The 18772-nt window shown below is 45.3% G+C and overlaps 1 protein-coding gene and 1 long non-coding RNA gene across 2 annotated transcripts; both read right to left on the bottom strand.

The window, feature by feature from the left end:
* Nucleotides 1-2246: 2246 nt before the first annotated feature.
* Nucleotides 2247-6760, bottom strand: LOC136549897 (heat stress transcription factor B-1-like). The gene is made up of 2 exons (XM_066541327.1): nucleotides 5969-6760; nucleotides 2247-3392 (listed from the first exon to the last, which is right to left on the bottom strand). The coding sequence occupies exons 1-2, from the start codon at nucleotides 6194-6196 to the stop codon at nucleotides 2697-2699; spliced, it is 924 nt and encodes a 307-aa protein (XP_066397424.1). The 5' UTR covers nucleotides 6197-6760; the 3' UTR covers nucleotides 2247-2696.
* Nucleotides 6761-12309: 5549 nt separating this feature from the next.
* Nucleotides 12310-15104, bottom strand: LOC136551912 (uncharacterized). The gene is made up of 3 exons (XR_010782697.1): nucleotides 14386-15104; nucleotides 14124-14227; nucleotides 12310-13288 (listed from the first exon to the last, which is right to left on the bottom strand). It is a non-coding gene; the product is annotated as an uncharacterized lncRNA (long non-coding RNA).
* Nucleotides 15105-18772: the final 3668 nt, after the last annotated feature.

Below are 18772 nucleotides of genomic sequence, written 5' to 3'. Positions count from 1 at the left end.
CCGGCTTGGGGCTAACCCTCTTGGCACTTTAACATACTTGACATCCTTGTGAGCCTAAGCAAACATCTCCCACTCATCTCCATTATTGATTCATCATCGTAGTAAGATTGGAAGTGATTCCAAGTGCATTTGCTTGAGTGATTACATCCAGTGGCACTTGGGGATCGTTGTGGCTGTGGATTTCTTGTTTCTTGTGGTGGTTGCCGTCACCTAGACGGCTTGGAGCAGCGGAGGAGCTTCGGCACGAGTTGGTGATTGTTCGTGGCTGGCTCCGGTGATTGTGAGGGGTCTTGCACCTTTTTCGGCAAAGAGCCGTAAGGTAGCTCTAGTAAATTGCTCGTGTCATTGAGTTACCTCACTTGTGGGTAGGTTCTTGCGGCGCCTCATGTGGTGGGCTAGGTGTGTGATACCTATTAGCCGTCGAACCACCAAGTGTTGGTCAACACAACGGGGACTACCGTGTCAGCAAGCACATGAACCTCGAGAGAAAAACTGGTTGTTTCTTACCCTTTGGTATTCTCCCGGTGATTAAATTGGTATTCATCTTGTGATTGGTTTACTCCTCTACGCGATGGTATAATTACTCTACTCACTCATTTATATCCCCACAAACTAGTTGTAGCAAGTTTTTTTTAGTGTAGCAGAATTGAGAGCTTGCTTTATAGCTTAAGTTCGTCTAGTGGAGCTCTTTAGTATAGCAAGTTTGAGAGTTCTTAGTGAGTAATAACATAGCTTCTTGTGTGCCTAGTGATTATAGCAACTATAATTGTTGGATAGGTGGCTTGCAATCCTTGTAGAGCTAGAGCAAGTTCGTATTTCATTATTTATCATACTAATAAAATTACTCTAGTGATCTTGTAGAATTTTAAATAGGTTATTCAACTCCCTCTAGTCATATTAGAACCTTTCGCACGTGCAGTTAGTATTAGTCCGAAGAGACATTCATACATGCATGCAAGGTGGTTACAAAATCTTTTGTTTACGGCCAATAAATATCATGACAAATCCATGCCATGCAATGCAGGTGGAGACGTGTGGGCTTGATTGGTCGGATCGTTACCTCGACTAAGAAACCCGTGAACGTTCGCGGGAATTGCGCTTACATTCTCCTGTCTACATTTTGGCTAGCTGAGCGACGTGACGACCCGCTGAAGGAGCATCAGTTAGTGACCAAAGCCAAGAAGCACGACAGCGCCCTGTAACCAACTTGTAGCCAAAAGGTCCCCCCCTCTGCGCTGATAGCAATGGCCAGGTTCTGAAACAGAGGAAACATGAGATCGCACGTCGTCGTGAATGCCAACGTGGTTTCACGGGAAGGCGGCGACACGCCAGAGCCTGAGACGATGGTAACGCCTTCTGCACCTTTCCCTTGATCTTCGATGGTTAAGAAAAATCTATGCGTAAATTTCTATTTTTCTTTTCTATGTGCAATCTTCAGAGTCCGGTCTTTGAGATTCCAGAGCTTGATTGTTGTTTGCAAATTTATCAGTAACTCACTAACTCTACATAAGTAGTGCAGCGTAGTAAATCTCTAATTTTATTGAGTTGAAGGTTGACCAGAGTATCTTTGTGGCGCGTTTGGAAAATATGAGGGAAGAAGCACGGAAATTAGTGGTCAGAGTTGGTGAAGGGAATTAAGTAGTGGATTGGACTTTTAATTCCAATATCTTGTTTGATTTGAGTAGGGAAATAAGAGTGGGAGTTAGGGTGAATTCATATTTCCTATTTGGTGTGTGGGTTTTTGAGTGAGAATTGTAGGACAAGTTATGATGGAACCAAGTGATTAGGTATCTATTCCCTCAGTCTCTGAATAAATCGATTCCTAGAGTTATTTTGAGTTAGATTTTTTTTTACGTTTGATCGAAATTATAAAAAAAAAGTACAAATATTTTGTGACACCGAATGAGCATATTATGAAAATATTTTTTGTTATATCTAATCTAATGATACTAATTTGGTGTAAAAAAATCTTATGATCTTTTCTATAAATTTAATAATATTTTAAAAGATTTGACGTAAGATAACTCGAGAAATTGATTTATTTAAAGAACCAAGGGAGTAATTTGTAATGGTCGAGTGGCCTCTAATTAATAATAAAAAGATAAGATAGTTATAGCGGCTGTAAAAGCGACACATCCCTTTCATTTTGTTGTACCTTCGAACGTAAGAATCAACTGGAGTTGCAAATAGTATAAAAGTTTTGTTTGGCTGCACTCTAATCTATATGAGTTGGAGAGGAATTGAGGTGATTAATTGTCCACTCTAATTCCTCTTAATCCATATAAAATTAAGACGGATTGAAATGCAGTCAAACAAGTACTAAAATAAAAGGTTTAAACAAAACATTTGAAAACGATAATGTTCCATTCTGAACATATGGGCTCATTATAGCCCGTTTTACTCATCTATACTTTTTTTTGAGTGAAATACTCATCTCTACTTTCAATCTTGCTACCTCCAAAGCATCCCATAATTATTTTTTGGGTTACGCCTATCTCATGTGTCCTGTGTTCTGTCTTCACAGTTTTACCACAGCACTGGCTTTGGTTACTTGATCGATCGATGGAATTATATATCCTTGCCATCAACCTCACCTCCTTGGATGATAAATGCAAACACGGACAAAAGCATGCATGAACACGCGCTCGCTGTAAAGCTGGCAATGTCACTGCCGGCCATGGTGCATCAACCATACCTTAATTCTCGCCGCCGCACCGCCCCGGGCCCGACGACGGCACGCCGACCCACGGCTCGCCGACCCTGATCATCTTGATGGGCCGCTCGCTGGCCACCGCCTCCTCGCACCGTCCTCTCTTCCTCGCGGCGGCGTCCTTGAGGAGTACGCCGAACAGCTTCACGCTCTTCCCCTCCTCGCCACCGCCGCCGCGCTCCAGCTGCAGGTTGGCCACTGCTGCGCGGCGCTGTGCCTGCTGTGCGTCGTCGTCACCGGCGGCCACCCCCGCCGCTCGCACGTCTTCCTCTCCCTGCATGAGCAGCCGAAGGTCGAGCTGACGGACGTCGAGGAAGCGCGAGAGGAAGCCCAACAGCTCCTCGCAGTGCCGGCGCGCCTGCGCCAGCTCGGTGGACAGCGTGCGGTTGTCCTTCTTGAGCTGCTCGTTCTCGCTGGTCAGCTGGTCGGCCCGTGGCGGCGACGACGCCGATGACGAGCTGCGTTCGTTGCCGCCAGACGTGGTGGCCGACGCGGGAGGCGGCGGGGGAGGGGGTAACGGCGGAGGGAACGCCACGTTCACGCCGCCGCTGCCGCCGGACTTGTTGGATGACTGCGGCGTCGTTGACTTGCGGCGACGGATGCCCGACAGGAGGCCTTGCTCGCCTCGCCGGAAGTTGTCGTTCGCGAACTCCCACCGGTCCGGCGCCACCTTCCGGAAACCCTGCATGGATGGATGGTCGCCATCGACGTAAGTATAAGTATCCAATGCAGATGAGCAGATCGATGCTTAAAAAAAACAACGGCAAAATGAACAAGAGCTGTATTCATCAGTGTCCCATTCAGCCAGTCCGTAAACAATTCTTGATGTTTAACACGTCAATTTCAGAGGCGGAATCAATCGTGTGCAAATCTGTATATGAGTAAAGATTATATATTTTTTATTTGAGATATCAAACTAGTAGGACTCTAGAAACGTATCATCACTAGAAGCTTATCGCGACAAGCGTGCCTATTGTGAATGTCAAATTCCAATCACCACCAAACGTGGAAAAAGTTGCTGATGAAGGAAAAGGCCAATAGCCATTTCGTCAGGCCTGACTACTTTGACTAGCAGATGTTGCTCACATAGTCAGGTAACGCCTTAGCTGTTCACACATTCAAAGAAGCTCTAGCTCTCCCTCAAACTAGAATAGTTCAAGGATCAGTGAGAACAAACCCGCTGTCAGTGTGAAGCTTTAAGTGTGCTAGTGGGCGAAGTCATCATGCATCTCCGTACAAGGTACAAGACCCAATCACAGCGCATATTCAGTTGTTGACTAAAATAAATCACCATTCTAATAACTTCCAAATTAATTTATTTCTTGAGCGATTTCCGTTCCCAACTAACAAATGGAAGGCAACAAAAGATTAGCAGAGGTTTTGGGTGCCTTGCCTTGGATGATTATTGCTTGTTCAGCTGGCATACACGCACACTTCCAATTCCTAGCTAAATTAACCTCTTCTTGTAGGCCATGCAGAAGAGCCCAGCAAAAAAGCTCATCCATCCGAAGCTTCCTTAAGATTCCTCCTGACTGTTCCATAGATAATCTATCTGTGCTGGATAATCGATCGATCGCAGCAGGGCCCAGGCGCACTACTAGAATATCATGTCATGGTTCTGTCGCCACTATAATACCGTGGCGTGTGAAGCGACCTGATCAAGACAGGCGCGCGCCTAATTAATCTGCTTTGCTTATTCCATGGAGCTGCCAGCCCCCATGCACTTCGCAGCTAGCACCTTTTGCGTGTTGCTACTAGGTGTCCTGCGAGGCCAAATGAAGCAACCACTTCCTCCTTATATATACCACACGTTGTTCCAGCGTCCCGGCTTGGCCTCCTCCTATATAGGAGTACAGCACAACGATAGGGATAGATACCCTCAAGTCTCATCGCGGGTCATTCCTCTTCACTCTTCAGCTAGCTCTGAGTGACACTGAAACGACATGCAGAGATACATGTCTGTGCGTGCAAGAAAGTTAGTAATAAATCATACGTATTATTAGGTTCAATAATTTATAAGGAAGCGGCCGGGGGTGCCTTGAAAGTAACTTAATGACAGCAGCAGCAGCAGCAACAACAACCGCCAGATCGAGTTCTAGAATAAATTAAAGTGGAAAATGAGGCGAACATCAGCAGGAGGTTCAGCCACCCTTTTCATGTTTTTCTCCACTTCATCCATGCATCTTTCTCCGCCTCGGTCTCTTTTTCCCTTTGTCATTTTTTCTTATAAAAAACATTCTGGATGACCCGTCATTTGGACCATAGTAACCGATGATAAGCATGCTTTGCGTGGGAAAAGCAGGGCGGAATTGAGATTGACTTGCGCGCGTACGTACTCCTTCGTCCTTCCTATGAACCGCGACACGCATGCATACCTATACTAATTAATTAATATAATCTAATTGTTGACTGTCTGCTGTACGCCTGGACTGCTGTTCTGCATCGAAGCCGAAGCGAAGGTGGTCACAGGTCACGTCCAGGTACTATACGTGCGTACACACGTACTACACACACGCCGGGAAATACAACACTCAAACTGTCTAACAGTTGCGCAACGCTACAAACGACACCCGGCCTTGATGGATCAGTGTTCAAGTGGCCTTGGATTGGAAGAGGGTGGAGTAGATGCCTTGGAAGGTTTCTGGACTCGTCGTCAGCCACACGCACAGGCACAGCTAGCTTAATTATCGGGCGTCCAGAGGCTTCTTCTTTCATCAGTTTGGTTGAGCTAGCCCCCTCGGCATACATGTGCACCACCGCGGCTTTATAAACTAATAAGGTGCCCCCACGCAGAACGGTCGTGCGGCGGCAGTGATTCTGGAAAGAGCGGGCCGGGCTGTCGAATCAGAAGCAAAGCAACGACGGATGGAGGACTTTTCGCAACCCCAAGCAAACCTTTGTTGATGAGCTGCTAGTCATCGAGCACAGACGAAATGAAAGCAACATGCTATAGAAATCGGAACACTACGGAAGAAGTAGCATGGCCGCGACAACGATAGCGCGCCGGAACTGACAATTCAGTCAGAGTAGAAAACGATCATCTATCTAGCTAGCAGACTAATTGATTACTTAATACGGCTGCAACAATCATCTAATTCACCAACAGATGATATATAGATCATGCATGGAATGGAATGGAATAGATCGACGAGTATTAATTACTACCGTGCAATGCTTTGATGGAATCCAATCCATTGGTAGTAACTGATGACTAAGCAAGTAGGAAAGCAAAGCAAGCGGCGTGTAGTGTGTACTCACGTAGGTGTTGAGCTGGCGGACGAAGGAGGAGAAGTTGCAGTGCTTGAAGTGGAGCGGGAGGAGGTCGCGCGCCAGCTCCACGGGCTTCCACACCACGAAGGAGCGGCCCTGCTCCGCCCACGAGATCACCTCGTCCGTCGCCCGCTCCTCCACCATCTGGTGCGTCTTCGTCAGGAACGGCGCCGGCCCGCCGCCGCTGCTCTTCGACGCCGCCGCGGCTTCTTCCATCTCTCGATCGGTCGGCGCGACTGGCCCCTGCTGCTTATTACACGAACGCTTGCTAGTATATATGAGTGTGTTTTATAGCCTACTACTCACTAGCTAGTAACTGATCACCGGTGCGTTGTTGTGTGTACACGAATCTAGCTAGTAGGCGGCGGCCGAGAAGAGGAGGAGGGCGGTGAGGAACTCCCAGCCCCAGACGTAGAACCCGGTGACGACCGCCCTCCGCCCGCACCCGCCCGCCTCTACTCCCATGTAAGCGCCTGTGCGCCGCCGCCGCGGCCCCCCGCTCGGGTCTGTGCTTCCAGCTGCTGGGCTAGCTCCCCGGCTACCTAGCTCTCCGCCCTGGCGTCGCTGGGTAGAGCCGCTCGTCGCCTCCTCGGGCGATTTAAAGGGCTGGCGGGCGGAGGAGGAGGGGATTTGCGTTGCGGCTCGTCACGCCGTCGCGCGCGAGGCGATAGCCGATAGACCAGCGAGGCGGTTGCCTTCGGCGTTGGGCTTCTTGCTTTACGAGTGTAATAGGCGTGAGCTGCGTCTATTTCTTCGCGCGGGTCAGTGCGTGTGTGTGTTTGTGTGGGTACGTATGCTCGCACTTTCTTCAGCCGGTCCAAATAAATAAGAAGCTTCCATCCACCGCTTGTCCAGGAGGAGCCGTGGGCGCCGCGCTCTCCTGTCCCCGACCCCGATCCGTTCCCTCCCCTCCAATCGCGTCCGTGCACTCTTTCCACCGTGAGCCGAGTCAAAATCGTGGCGCGCGAGCGGGGCCCGCCGCTCCTGGCTTGGTCACCTGAGGCGGGAGCGGGACGGGTGCACGCAGACGCAGAGGAGGGTCGACCGCGCCAGGACGAATTGAATGTCCTTTTGGGTCCGCGGCCACCGCACCGGAATTCCTTGGCACCTGTGTGGCTGAGAAAGTAAACCCAAAGGCGCGTGGAAAAGAGCAGCGCAGACCAACCGCATCGATGGCTTGCGCGCTCGTTGCACTCCACTGCGGCGGCACCTGCACCTCCGATTTGTCCACATCTCTCACTTCCACGGACGTCACCCCAACACCCCCAAAAAAAAGTTAGGGTGGGCAGCGGGCGACGGTCCTCACTGATCCACTGCGCTGCTGCAAAATTCGTGGACTTGGAAAACGAAAAAAAAGGGAAACTACTCTATGCACGCCGTCGATCGATGATTGCAGTCAACCTGATGATGCACTAACTTTGATTGATCGGAACCAACGATCGTTACGGGCGCATGCAAGCAAAAATCATCGGCAGGCGAGCTTGACACGGACACGCAGCCCCGGGCGTACGTGGCGTCGACCTGTGCCGTCACACTGACGACGCGGATTATAGGTGGACGAACTGATGCGTAACTTCTTCTCGGTGTGTTACCTAGTTAACACAACTAAAATTCGCCTAACTGACTTGACGTACTTAGTACTGGTCTATCTATCGAGTATCAACCTGTCTATATAAGTATTGTCAGAGTTGTATATATAAATTTAGGGTTCGCTACTAATCAAAATAGCTTATTTTTGTCTTTTTTTTTTCACGTTTGCTCATGTTTTAGCGTAATAATCATGTGGATGTCGTCTCTATTCATATTCGGTTGTGATTGAGTTCAACTACTACCAACTGCCCTGCGTACTTTTCATTTCTTATTCATAATTGTTCGCTTTGCATAGCATATATTTTTTTAAGTTGTTAGATATATAGTATGTAGTCCTGTCCCTGGAAAGGATCCAGTGCAAAACAACATTATGGAGGAAAAACATTGTTGACAACACCATCTGTGAAGCCTGCCAAGCACCAGAAGAGATGGCTGCTCACATCCTATTTGGATGCCCAAGTGCCCAACAGCTCTGAAATGCACTGCACATTCCAACACACAATCAGACTGGCCAGTGCAAGCAATCAAGGAGATTTCACCATCACATACCGCGGAAGCACTTCAACGCTTTCCTTCTACTATGCGCGTGTTTAGTTCGGTGAATTTGGGAATTCAGGCTACTGTAGCACTTTCATTTTTATTTAACAATTAGTATCCAATCATGGACTAATTAGGCTCAAAACGTTCGTCTCGTAATTTCCAACCAAACTGTGCAATTAGTTTTTTTTTCGTCTACATTTAATGCTCTATGCACGTATCGCAAGGTTCGATGTGATGGGTACTGTAGCATTTTTTGAGAATTTGGCATATTTAGAAAAAGAAGGAATGCCAGAGTATTCAGATCGGACAGGACATCATTGTCTGCAACTCTCGCAGCGTGCAAAACTGAAGCTTACCTCTGGGGCTCCAGGAAGACAGAACAGAATGATTGCCACAACTTGGTGATCGATTCTAGCTAACGCAATGTAACGCTAACCAGCGAGTATCCCAAAACAAAACCTTGTAACCTACGTGGCTGCTTAAGAGCCAATTATCAATATAACAACCAGCTGGTGGGGCCACCTCCATTTACGATAATTTTATATACTAATTTACGATAATATTAATACATATTTATGATAGTTGGGTTACTATAACACATGGGATATTTACCATAACGTTATAGTAAACCACTTAGCAATGATTTATTATAATCTCGTAAATTAATATAGTAATTATCGTAACTCAAAGTGGCTACATAATAAGTTATTTTTTAGCCAGCTACAGGGTAGTAGTTCTATATATAATGCTCATTTTTTGCTCCATCTATTTGCCCTCCTCGTTCATATTTTTCCCGTTCCTGCGCTTCCTTTGTGTTTTGGCGTGTGCTCAGTTGATGCACTTTCATGTGTTCATATTCTAATAGAGTCCTTATATAGATACTTTCTTATCTTTTTTATCTGCTTGTGATAAATTTTAATCACCTATATAGCTTTATATAATTTTGCATATCCATTAATATTTTTCACCTTTGCATCTCGCCTTCATGTATATTCAACATGTGTTTAGTTAATTTTTGACTTCAGATATGTAATTTGTCTTGGAAATCGGGACGCGCTCATCTCCCTATGCATATATAGAATAAAGTTTGTATAGTAACACTCATGCACACCTTGATAACCATAACAGAAGTAAGTGATATGTGTTTAGTTGAAACCTTATCTTCAACTATGTTTTGACTTGAAAAACGACATATACTTGTTTTATACATCTGCATATGTACTTTGCATGCATACCTTAAATTTAAGTGCAGACCGCACGGTGCTGGTAGTGGTCGGTAATCCTCGAAAGTTGGATGTTATGCTCAAGCTTCGGCTGCGTCAACATCCATCTCGATCGTCCTCGTGTGTACGGAGAACACGTACTCAAAACGAAACGCGGCACGCCGGCACACACTAGAGCATGTCTTTGCAGTACAGGAGGTACCGTTGCACCAACCCCCACAAACACAGTCCCTACTAGACCATGCATGGCTAAGCTCGAGACTGAAAAAAGGCAGAAACAGATGGCGAGGCAACTTGGACTGGACCTGCTCTCCACTCCAGTAGTGCAGCCGACCGAATTTTTTATTTTTCGCCCTTTCTTTTGAAAAATATTTATAAATATTGATTTTACATGACCTCGATGCCATGGCTTTTGACGCCGAGGAAACACGTCTCGACGTTATGGCCAATGGTGCCGATGTATTGGCGAGGCGTCGGACGTGGCGGTGACCTGGCGTCGACGTGGACAAGGCCTCGGCGCCGTAGATCTTGACGTCGAGTTGTTACCCTATAGCTCTTGACGTTTGAAATGAAACAAGTATAATTGTTCCGAGAAACATGTAACAACGCTACTGCGGTTTAACTAGTTAGGACACATACGAGACTTAGGGCCTCTTTGGCAGGGCTCCGGCCTGTCGGCCGCCCAGCGGGCGACACCCTATTACTGTTCACCGGAGCTGTTTTTCTCTCTCCTTCTTTCCTCTCTCACTGACACAACTGAAGCCAGCGAAGCCCGTTTTTATGGCTCCGTGGCTCCGGCTCCTGCAGACACCTGTCCACCGCAGCGACCGACACCTGGCTACAGCGAAAAAGCCGGAGCCGGCGGGAACCCGGCCAAAGAGGCCCCTAGCTCAAAGGCCTGAGTTCAAACGTCAGCGCTATATTTTTATTTTTTTACTATATTTTTTGCTAAGACTCTGTTTGATGTTTTTTTTACCTGCAATGACAGTGAATAGTTGCCTCCTGATTTTTACCTGCCTGCTCCGACCTGACCTGTCGTGCCCTCCCAAGACGACGACGCGACGGGAGACGACGTGACCGGTGCGAAACGAAAGGACGTACTCCTGATACATGGCAGATTTGATCAGACTTGAGAGAGAGAGAGAGCGTGCGCGCGTTCAATTCATCTGGCGCCAGGCGGTTGGGGCTGGTGACCTCTGGTTCCGTTCTTTTGGAGGAATTTAGGAAAGATTTGAAAGAATTTAAATGAGTTTGTAAAAATTTATAAGAGAAAAATACCGTTTCAGATAAAAAAAAGCAGATTAAAAAAATTCAGCGCTCGGTTTGAACTTAGGCCTTTGAACTAAGTCGCGCACGTGTTATATGTTTTTCGGAACAATTATACTTGTTTCATTTTAAACGCCAAGAGCTATAGGGTATAAGCTCGGGGCGTAGATCTACGGCGCCGAGCTCGGCATCAAGATCTATGGCGTCGAGACTTTACCCACATCGGCGCCATGTCATCGTCACGTCCGACGCCTCGTCAAGACCTCGGCGCCAAAAGCCATAACGCCGAGGTCAGGGTCCATAAACAAAAATCAAACCAACCGAAATCTATTTGTGAATATTTTTTTTAAAAGGACCGAAAAATAAAAAATTCGGTCCAGCCGAAGGGGTTGGTTGTTTCTGGTTGCTTGTCCAACTCGGTGATCGCCAAGTAAACGCCTCACCAACTGAAACAAAAGCGGGGTCGAGAAAATGAGGCCAGCTGCGGGTCCGGGCCGGGGGAAGGTGGCTGCCTCCCTCTCGGCTCTCGCTGCCGATGCCAGAGGTACGCCACGCGACAAGTTGCTGACTTTTGGAGTCACCACCGCGCTTCGCTTCTCCGCTTGGTAGCAGGCCGGTCCGTCGGGCGTCGGTCCAAACCGAAGGCGCTACCGGACCCGGACAGAGAAGGCTGCCGAGCAAGCTAGAATGCTTCCTCTTTTGCCGATCTCACGCGAGAACGGACGCGAATGGGATATGGTTAATGGATAATGGCGCTTGAGAAGGTTCTGCTAGGTGTTTCGTTTGACTGCTATTAGCTGGAAAAGTGGAAACATGTGTGTTCTTTTTCTTGGTGTGGCTTCTGCTGAACGGTTCAAATTGGTGACTTTCTGAAGGTCCAGGACCGGAATTTGGCTGCAGGAAATCCAAACTTGTCAATTGTCATCGCCTCTTTTTCCCCCCTGCTCTCTTCCTGCTACCCTTGTTACGACTTTCAAAATAGAATAGATAGTCAAAAAAAATGAGGAAATTGTTGAACAGAATTCCGTTGTTTAGTACCATAGTATATCACTTCTCCTATATTTCAAGTGCTTTTGAATTTGAAGATGGTTTCAAGTAATAGTACATGTAAATTATTCGTGCTTTGTTATTTGTCTTTTTGTCATAATAACATACCAAATGTTTGTCCTTGTTTGACAATAAAAATAATTGCAAATTGTTAATTGTGTTTATGGCAACGCAAATCAGATTTTGTCAAGTTTGTGGTTTTATCTAACGGATTTTTATTCTCAAAAGTGAAAATTACAGATTGAGCCCCAGAAATTGTAACAAACTAAAGTTGTAGTTTTAATATAAAATATATGCAATAACTATTGCTCGGAAGGAAAGAATTTGGGCAAGTCCCATGGTATATTGTGTACTACTACAGCTGTATATATATACTAGTGAGTGCCGCGGGTTAACTCAAAGGACATAGAGGGAAAAAGATAGAAGGTTAAATAAGCCGTGAAATTTGCAAGCAGATAGCAATATGATAGTGTTTGAATTGCAGAGGCCGGTTAGCACAATGGACAGAAAGCGTTTGGAGGCGCAGATGGTAAATGTCTGTAATATGGACAGAATATATGTAGAAAAATTTGTGTGCATAGAGACACAGGATTGATAATAGTGTGAAGTATGTATATCTATTTTTTGGAAGGAAATTTCTTCTAGAATTAAATAAAAAAAGAATATGTACAGAATCATACTATCAGTATAGGTCATCACCGATCATATACTCACATGTAACAGAATTTTACATAGTCACCAGAACTTTGATGTTTAGTGACACAAAAGGAGAAGAGATCTTTCCATCGTTGCTACATTGATGACAAAAACATGGACGCTTAACAGTTTCTCATATGGTGTCATACAGCAGGAAGCTACATGCAAAGTATTGCTGAAACTTCGGGCACCCCACCTAATACTAAAAGGATAATGCAGATCACTTGCAAAGTATCATGGCCTCAAGAGTAAATATCATCGACTCCTAAATAATTAGGAAATTTAGATGTCTCAATCACTATGGGAAAAAGTAACCGACCAGTTAGAATGGTTGCATTATGAAATAAAAGATTATGCATTTTTTACTGAGGCAATGAGCTCAAGATTTTGTTAGAACAAAATCATAATGAACCTTGACAATGATCCGGATCGTTTTAACTGAAATGGCAATGGTTGCGTTGTGTCGACTGTCAAGTATTCCAGCAAGCAATAGCCATATAAAGAATTGCTACTAAAGTGGAGTAAATAATCATGTGGAAATGGATAAACTGACTCACTAGTTTAGTGAGAAGGCTCAAGAGAAATTGCAAGAAGGATGACTAAAGAACTATGGACATAAATAATAACCAAGGAGTGTGAACCGACTGAAAAATAATACGATCAGTTGGGAACTAAAAGGGTAAGTGACCAAAGAAACAAAATAATACATTATACAGAAAGATTTACCTAGCACATTTCCAAAACAATCAAGACTCAAGTTTTAATGTTAGAAGTGCATTGGTTGCATTGATTAAAATGGCAATGCCGTTACTGAAGCTAGATGTTCATTTCCTCATAGTTCCTTTGATTTTTTTACGCCATTGAAACTGAAATGCGTTATTTTTGTTAGCATCGTTGTAAGCCCTTGACAATATAGTCAGAATCCGAAGACACAGTAGGTGGACCTCTGCAAATATATATAAAAGGAAAATTGATCAGGTAGTCCAAACTGGGTTACCAATGAAGCAGTCCCAAATTGGGAAAAGGTCTGCTAGGCTATCTGAAGTGGTAGCCTTATTAATCTGAAGAAGCATGAAGTATGCACTGGAAAACAAATATCTCTTTTATATGAGAGTCAGATGATAGCAGAATCTTGGTAGATGATATCATTATTAGAGAGGAAAGAGTGCAAACTTTAACTGAGGTACTGACACTGGGAAACTGATTTCAGGAATGTGAAATTTTAGGAAGGTGTCTGCAGATGGGTCACCTCAAAATGAACACTGTATGCGCTGGTATTAAGTAGCAGTGCAAAGTAGCTTTGATTTATTTAGTAAACTTGAAATCTGTGACTGCTGGACAGGTTTCCGGTTGACAATAACCAATAAACATGTTTATTATAAGCAAAGTAATGAGTTGAGTCCTAAAAATATGTTTGAATGCAAAGGCAAGTTGCTTATGTTTTAAAAGCCGTACATGATGGTTTCGATGTGCATATGTAAAATAATTCATGGAAAAAGTGTAACATTCAGATTTTTTTGCACAGGACTCATGCGAAATGGGACTGAACATCATATACAAATTTAGGGAGGACGGCTGTCAGGCAAATGCAATGAATTGGGAAAAAAAATTAGGAAGGAGTGTGAAACATAATTTGGAGAGCGACATCTAGAGAATCCCAATATGTGATCTTGCAAAGAATAACAACGCTGGGCAATAAAAAATGCAAAGTTTGTAGCAGAGAGGAAAAGATTAGTGCTTAAATCTGACCATACAAACAAAATCAAACTGAAATGATGTACCCTGTTAGCATGAAGAGGAAGCTGACACTGCAACAGCACCATTAAAGAAGCCATCTATTTTGCTATCATCCTGAGGCCAAGATTAACTAAGCTGATCAATAGACCTGTTGATAAGGTAAAGCATCAGTCCAAAAGCACAGCAGGGAAAAATCCAATTAAACAACCATCAGCCTGTTCGGTTGTTTAATTGGATTTACATGTCAGTACATAGGAAGGAAATGAGTACGCAAAAATATAAATAAGATGAATAAGTAAAAATAACCTTTGTCGTCGAGTCATATGATTCATGGTTAAATAAGATAAATCCTGTAAAAAGATTGAGCATAGGTGAGTACATTGCAACTATGCTTGTAATATATACTCTTGTAAATACGATGAAGCGCATGCCTAGACCCTGTGAACCTGAAACCCGATTTTTTTTTCTTCTCCTAACGTTTGGTTGTCGTAGTACAGAGGAGTGGACCTGGGGGTACCAAAGTGGGGCAAAAAAAGTTCATGGATTCATCAACCTCTCTCTGCATACACAACTTGAAACAAAAATCAAGGGCGATCCAAATTTTAGTAGGATTTCAGCAAATTCACACGAAGTGTATACCTCCCCCAAAAAGGAGGCTCCATCCTGCACGAATGCGAAAACCTAAACCTTAGGCCGCAGCAGCCGAGAGGAATCGGAATCGCAGGGAGGAGGGAGACGGGCAGGCTTATGGAGCAGTATCCGCCGTGGCGGGCGTGCGCGTGCCTGCGGGCGTCGTCGTCCTCATCGTCGTAGGCGTCTCATCGACGACGTCGCCGGCGTCGTCCGCATCGTCCTCGTCCTCCGACAGGTCCCCCGAAGAGGCCGGAAGGAGACGGCCGCCGTCGATGGAGCTGCTGCGCAGGCATGCGAGGAGGAGGGTGAGGGGCGACGCGGCTACAGCCAAGGTGCGTGCAGTGAGTAGCCATCGAAGGCGATTTTTTTTCTGTCGCCTGTGGTGGACACCGGAGAGGGAGGAAAAGGGGTAAGGTCTGTGGACTGCGGCGACCACGTCATCGATGGTTCGAGCCGTAAAGGGGCGATGGGATCGGACGGTTAGGCGGAGGACGTACACGTGATCTGACGGACGTAGGGAAGGGGCGACGTGGCTTCGCAAGGGGGCAGTTTTGGTATGCAGGAACAAAGGTAATAATAATAATGGTAGATACTAGTATTATATCAGGCAAAGTAAAGAAAACTAGCTGGTAACATGTACGCTCCGTTCGCTGAAAAAACAAATCAAAATACTACTTTAATTAAAAAATATAAATTATAAAACAAGCAAAACAGATCCATAGTCCCGCGGCCCAGCAGAGTGCTGGTGTAACAGGCTAACAACGGACCAAAAGTAGAAAGACCCAAGAAAAAAAATCGATGAAGCAAAACGACGTACATTCTCTTCCGAACGAGACCTCAGGCCCAAGAAGAAACTTCGACGAAGTCGAAGTGTTTCATTTTGAAGCCCATTCTGTATCCGCATAATAAACGAGGTTTCTGTAGCTTTGGTTCTAGCCCAGCTACATATTTTAAAATCAGGCCCGATTGCTTCCGGTTTTTTGAGGGGAAAGTTTCGCTACCGAGTTAGATTTTGTACTTCCTTTTGGTTTTTTTTTTTCGCGAGAAGATAGATAAATTCGTTTCTAAAAAAAAAAAGATAGACAAATTACCGAATTTTGGGCAGGTAGCTATGAGTTGTGTGGAGACGGACTCCGAGTTATACCCTCCCTAGGCACGTACGAAACGGCGAAACGTACGCGGTCCTCCCCTGATGCACATGGTCGCACGTGCACGGCCTACCTGCTCGGGTTGACAAACTCACCCGCACGAACCAGCAGGAGTCAGTCGTCTCGTCTCGTCTCTCCGCACATGCGAGCGAGACTCTGCGAGTATCCCAATCCCTAGTCTCCTCTCTCCTCTACGATTTCACCTGCCATTCTTACTGCATGTACCAGCAAGCGTTCGGTGTGGGTGGTAATCTTCATTGCTGCGAGTTGCAGGAATCGCCCGTTGCGAGTGTAACAGCAGCACGCTTCCGGCTGCAGCGTTTTTCTCAGAAGATGGCAGCTGCCGTCGGCGATTTTTTAGTGCGGGAAGGCTGCAGTTTTTTTTTTTTTTTTTTGCACACAAGTGACAAAAGCCGTGGATCCTGAAGCAATCACAGTAACAATTGCCTGTGTGCATGGGCTCACCGTCTGAGACTCTCAGTGTGACAGTGTCAGCACTCACAGAGTCACAGTAATAATACTCTACGAGTATTATGTTTCCAGCAGCATGCATCATCAAGCAACGTGCCGCAGTAATAAAACAAGAGGCTCTTCTGCGCCAGTAGACAGTGGTGTCGGCTTGTTGCCACGCCACTGCTTTCTGTCCAGAGTGCCGAGCGAGCCTGCGGTTTTCACATGTGCCAGTGCATGCGTGGAGGCTGCTGGTCACTGTCTGAAGGTACTGCCGGTTTTAGGGGTGTGTTTGGTTGCTTCTTCTAATTTTAGTTATTGTCCCATTGAATATTTAGACATATACATGAAGTATTAAATATAGATTAATTATGAAACTAATTACATAGTTTGTGACTAATTTGCAAGATGAATCTTTTGAGCCTAATTAGTCTGATTTAACAACGGTTTGCTACAGTAAACATGAGCTAATGTCGGATTAATTAGGCTTAAAAAATCGCCTCGTGGAGTACTGATGGATTATGTAATTTATTTTTTTATTAGTATCCGAACACCCCATGCAACATCCTCTCAACACACCTTCTAAATTTTAGTAGCCGGATCCAAACACCCTCTTAATTTGTCACTGGATTAAGCCAACGCTTCGTGCACCACGTCGCTATTACTAGGTCATTAGGTATGTCCATTTCGCTTTGCTGATAAGCCATGACTAAAAGTACCCTTAACTGATTTATTATAAGAGAAAAATAATATTCGTTGACTGAAAAAATACGACCTATAAACCAAACGAACATACGTGTAAGATCGAAAGGGAGACCTCACCTCAATCATTGAGCAAGCACGACCAGTCTCCTGTCCTGTGATCCAGAAAAAAAAAGGCGTTATGAGTGTGCAACCGAATACCAGAAAAAACAGTGTTTTTTTTAATAAAATTCTCTTGCTGCTAATGTTTATCACTTTGCTTTGTCATAAATCCCTCCAACGAATCCTAACGGCGACAAACCACGCGACAACAAGAACAAGAACAAATGGTAGGTCAGAATTACCCAAGACCAAGAGAGCCATCCGCCGAATCATAATAACACAGCTTCCAAATCCAATCGCAACAAGTAATCGCCGCCATTCGCCCAGGAATGCCAGTCCCTGGCTCACTCACCACCGGTCACGCCGCACCGTCAGCATCTAAGCCAGGCAAGCGGCGACGGCCGAGATCTCGCGGATCACGTCGACTTGACGGGCTCGAGATTAGCCTGGCACTGCCGCCGCGTAGGTGCCAAAAACTTGCGGTGGGTTTGCTGTGACATTGCGGCGGATACGGACAAGGACAATCTCACGTCGGAACGGCCGCGATCACGTTGCAGCTTCCCTGAAGGCGTGCGGCGAGCCGGCGAAATGGAGAATTGGAGATGATGGTGCCCCGGCCGCCGCCGTAGCTTTGGTGGTTTGATTGATGAGGTGACCGCGGCAGGTGAGCTAGCAATAGCACCTTGTCCACGCCAAGTCGCCAAGGCAGCACCACCCGCCCTAGCTGGACCGGGTACGATAGAGGCGTGTAACAGTATCGTCCAATTTATAAAAGCATAAGTATAATAACAACCATCGAGATGATCAAACTATCACACTTGAGTCCATATAGATCCGGTAGTCCGTCGAGTATCACGAAGAATCTCGAATCAACCAACGTACAAGCCAATATCGTACATGATTCAACATACAAGTCACATGCTATAACAAGTTCACAATTAGTTTATCATACATCGAAGTTCCAACACAGTTATTACAACATCAATTTAACAATAGCGGAAGCAACATAGTTTTGAACGACATCAACAATAGTTTAGATACATTGTCAGTTTTCATAGTCATCTCCAACAAAAGCACAGGGGTGAGATGATATATAGAATGACCATGCCTATGGTCCTATTCCTCATCCACTGCAGGAGCAAAACAGTGCTTACAGTAGCTGTGGTACATCATATTATCTGCAACAATAGGGAAATAAACCCTAAGTACGATAAGATATTCAGCTAGACTTACCCGTCATAAACCAAAAATAAGAGACACTAAGGATCATGCAAGGCTTATAAGTGGAGCTGGTTAACATCCTTTGCCTACAAGCCAATATTTATCTAGTATCTTTTAACATTTGAATAACAAGTTTATTATTCTTGTTCCATTCTATATTAGCATTTATCCTACGCCAAACATGTTATGTACCATTAAATCATCACAATAGTAATCATATTAAGCTGAGCATTTTCATAATCCACGTAACCAACACTTTCATCAATTACTACGATAAAGGGGGCTCATGTCAAGTTCTCACTATTCGAGAGAGATGGCGATTCGAATCGATTTCTACCCAGCTGGAGAATTTTTTCTAACACACACCCATACTACCCTCGTCGGGGTCGCATTAGGTCACCTTTAGTACAACTTAGGTCCAAATCACGGGTAAGACC

Source organism: Miscanthus floridulus, chromosome 4 (assembly GCF_019320115.1).
Source record: "Miscanthus floridulus cultivar M001 chromosome 4, ASM1932011v1, whole genome shotgun sequence".
NCBI classification, from domain to species: Eukaryota; Viridiplantae; Streptophyta; class Magnoliopsida; order Poales; family Poaceae; genus Miscanthus; species Miscanthus floridulus.
This window is presented reverse-complemented; position numbering and strand designations above follow the sequence as displayed.

Coding starts and splice junctions, on each gene's coding strand:
- LOC136549897 (XM_066541327.1), bottom strand. CDS start 6,196: ATGGAAGAAGCCGCGGCGGCGTCGAAGAGCAGCGGCGGCGGGCCGGCG. Junction 3,393..5,968: donor TCCGCCAGCTCAACACCTAC/GTGAGTACACAC, acceptor CCATCCATGCAG/GGTTTCCGGAAGGTGGCGCC.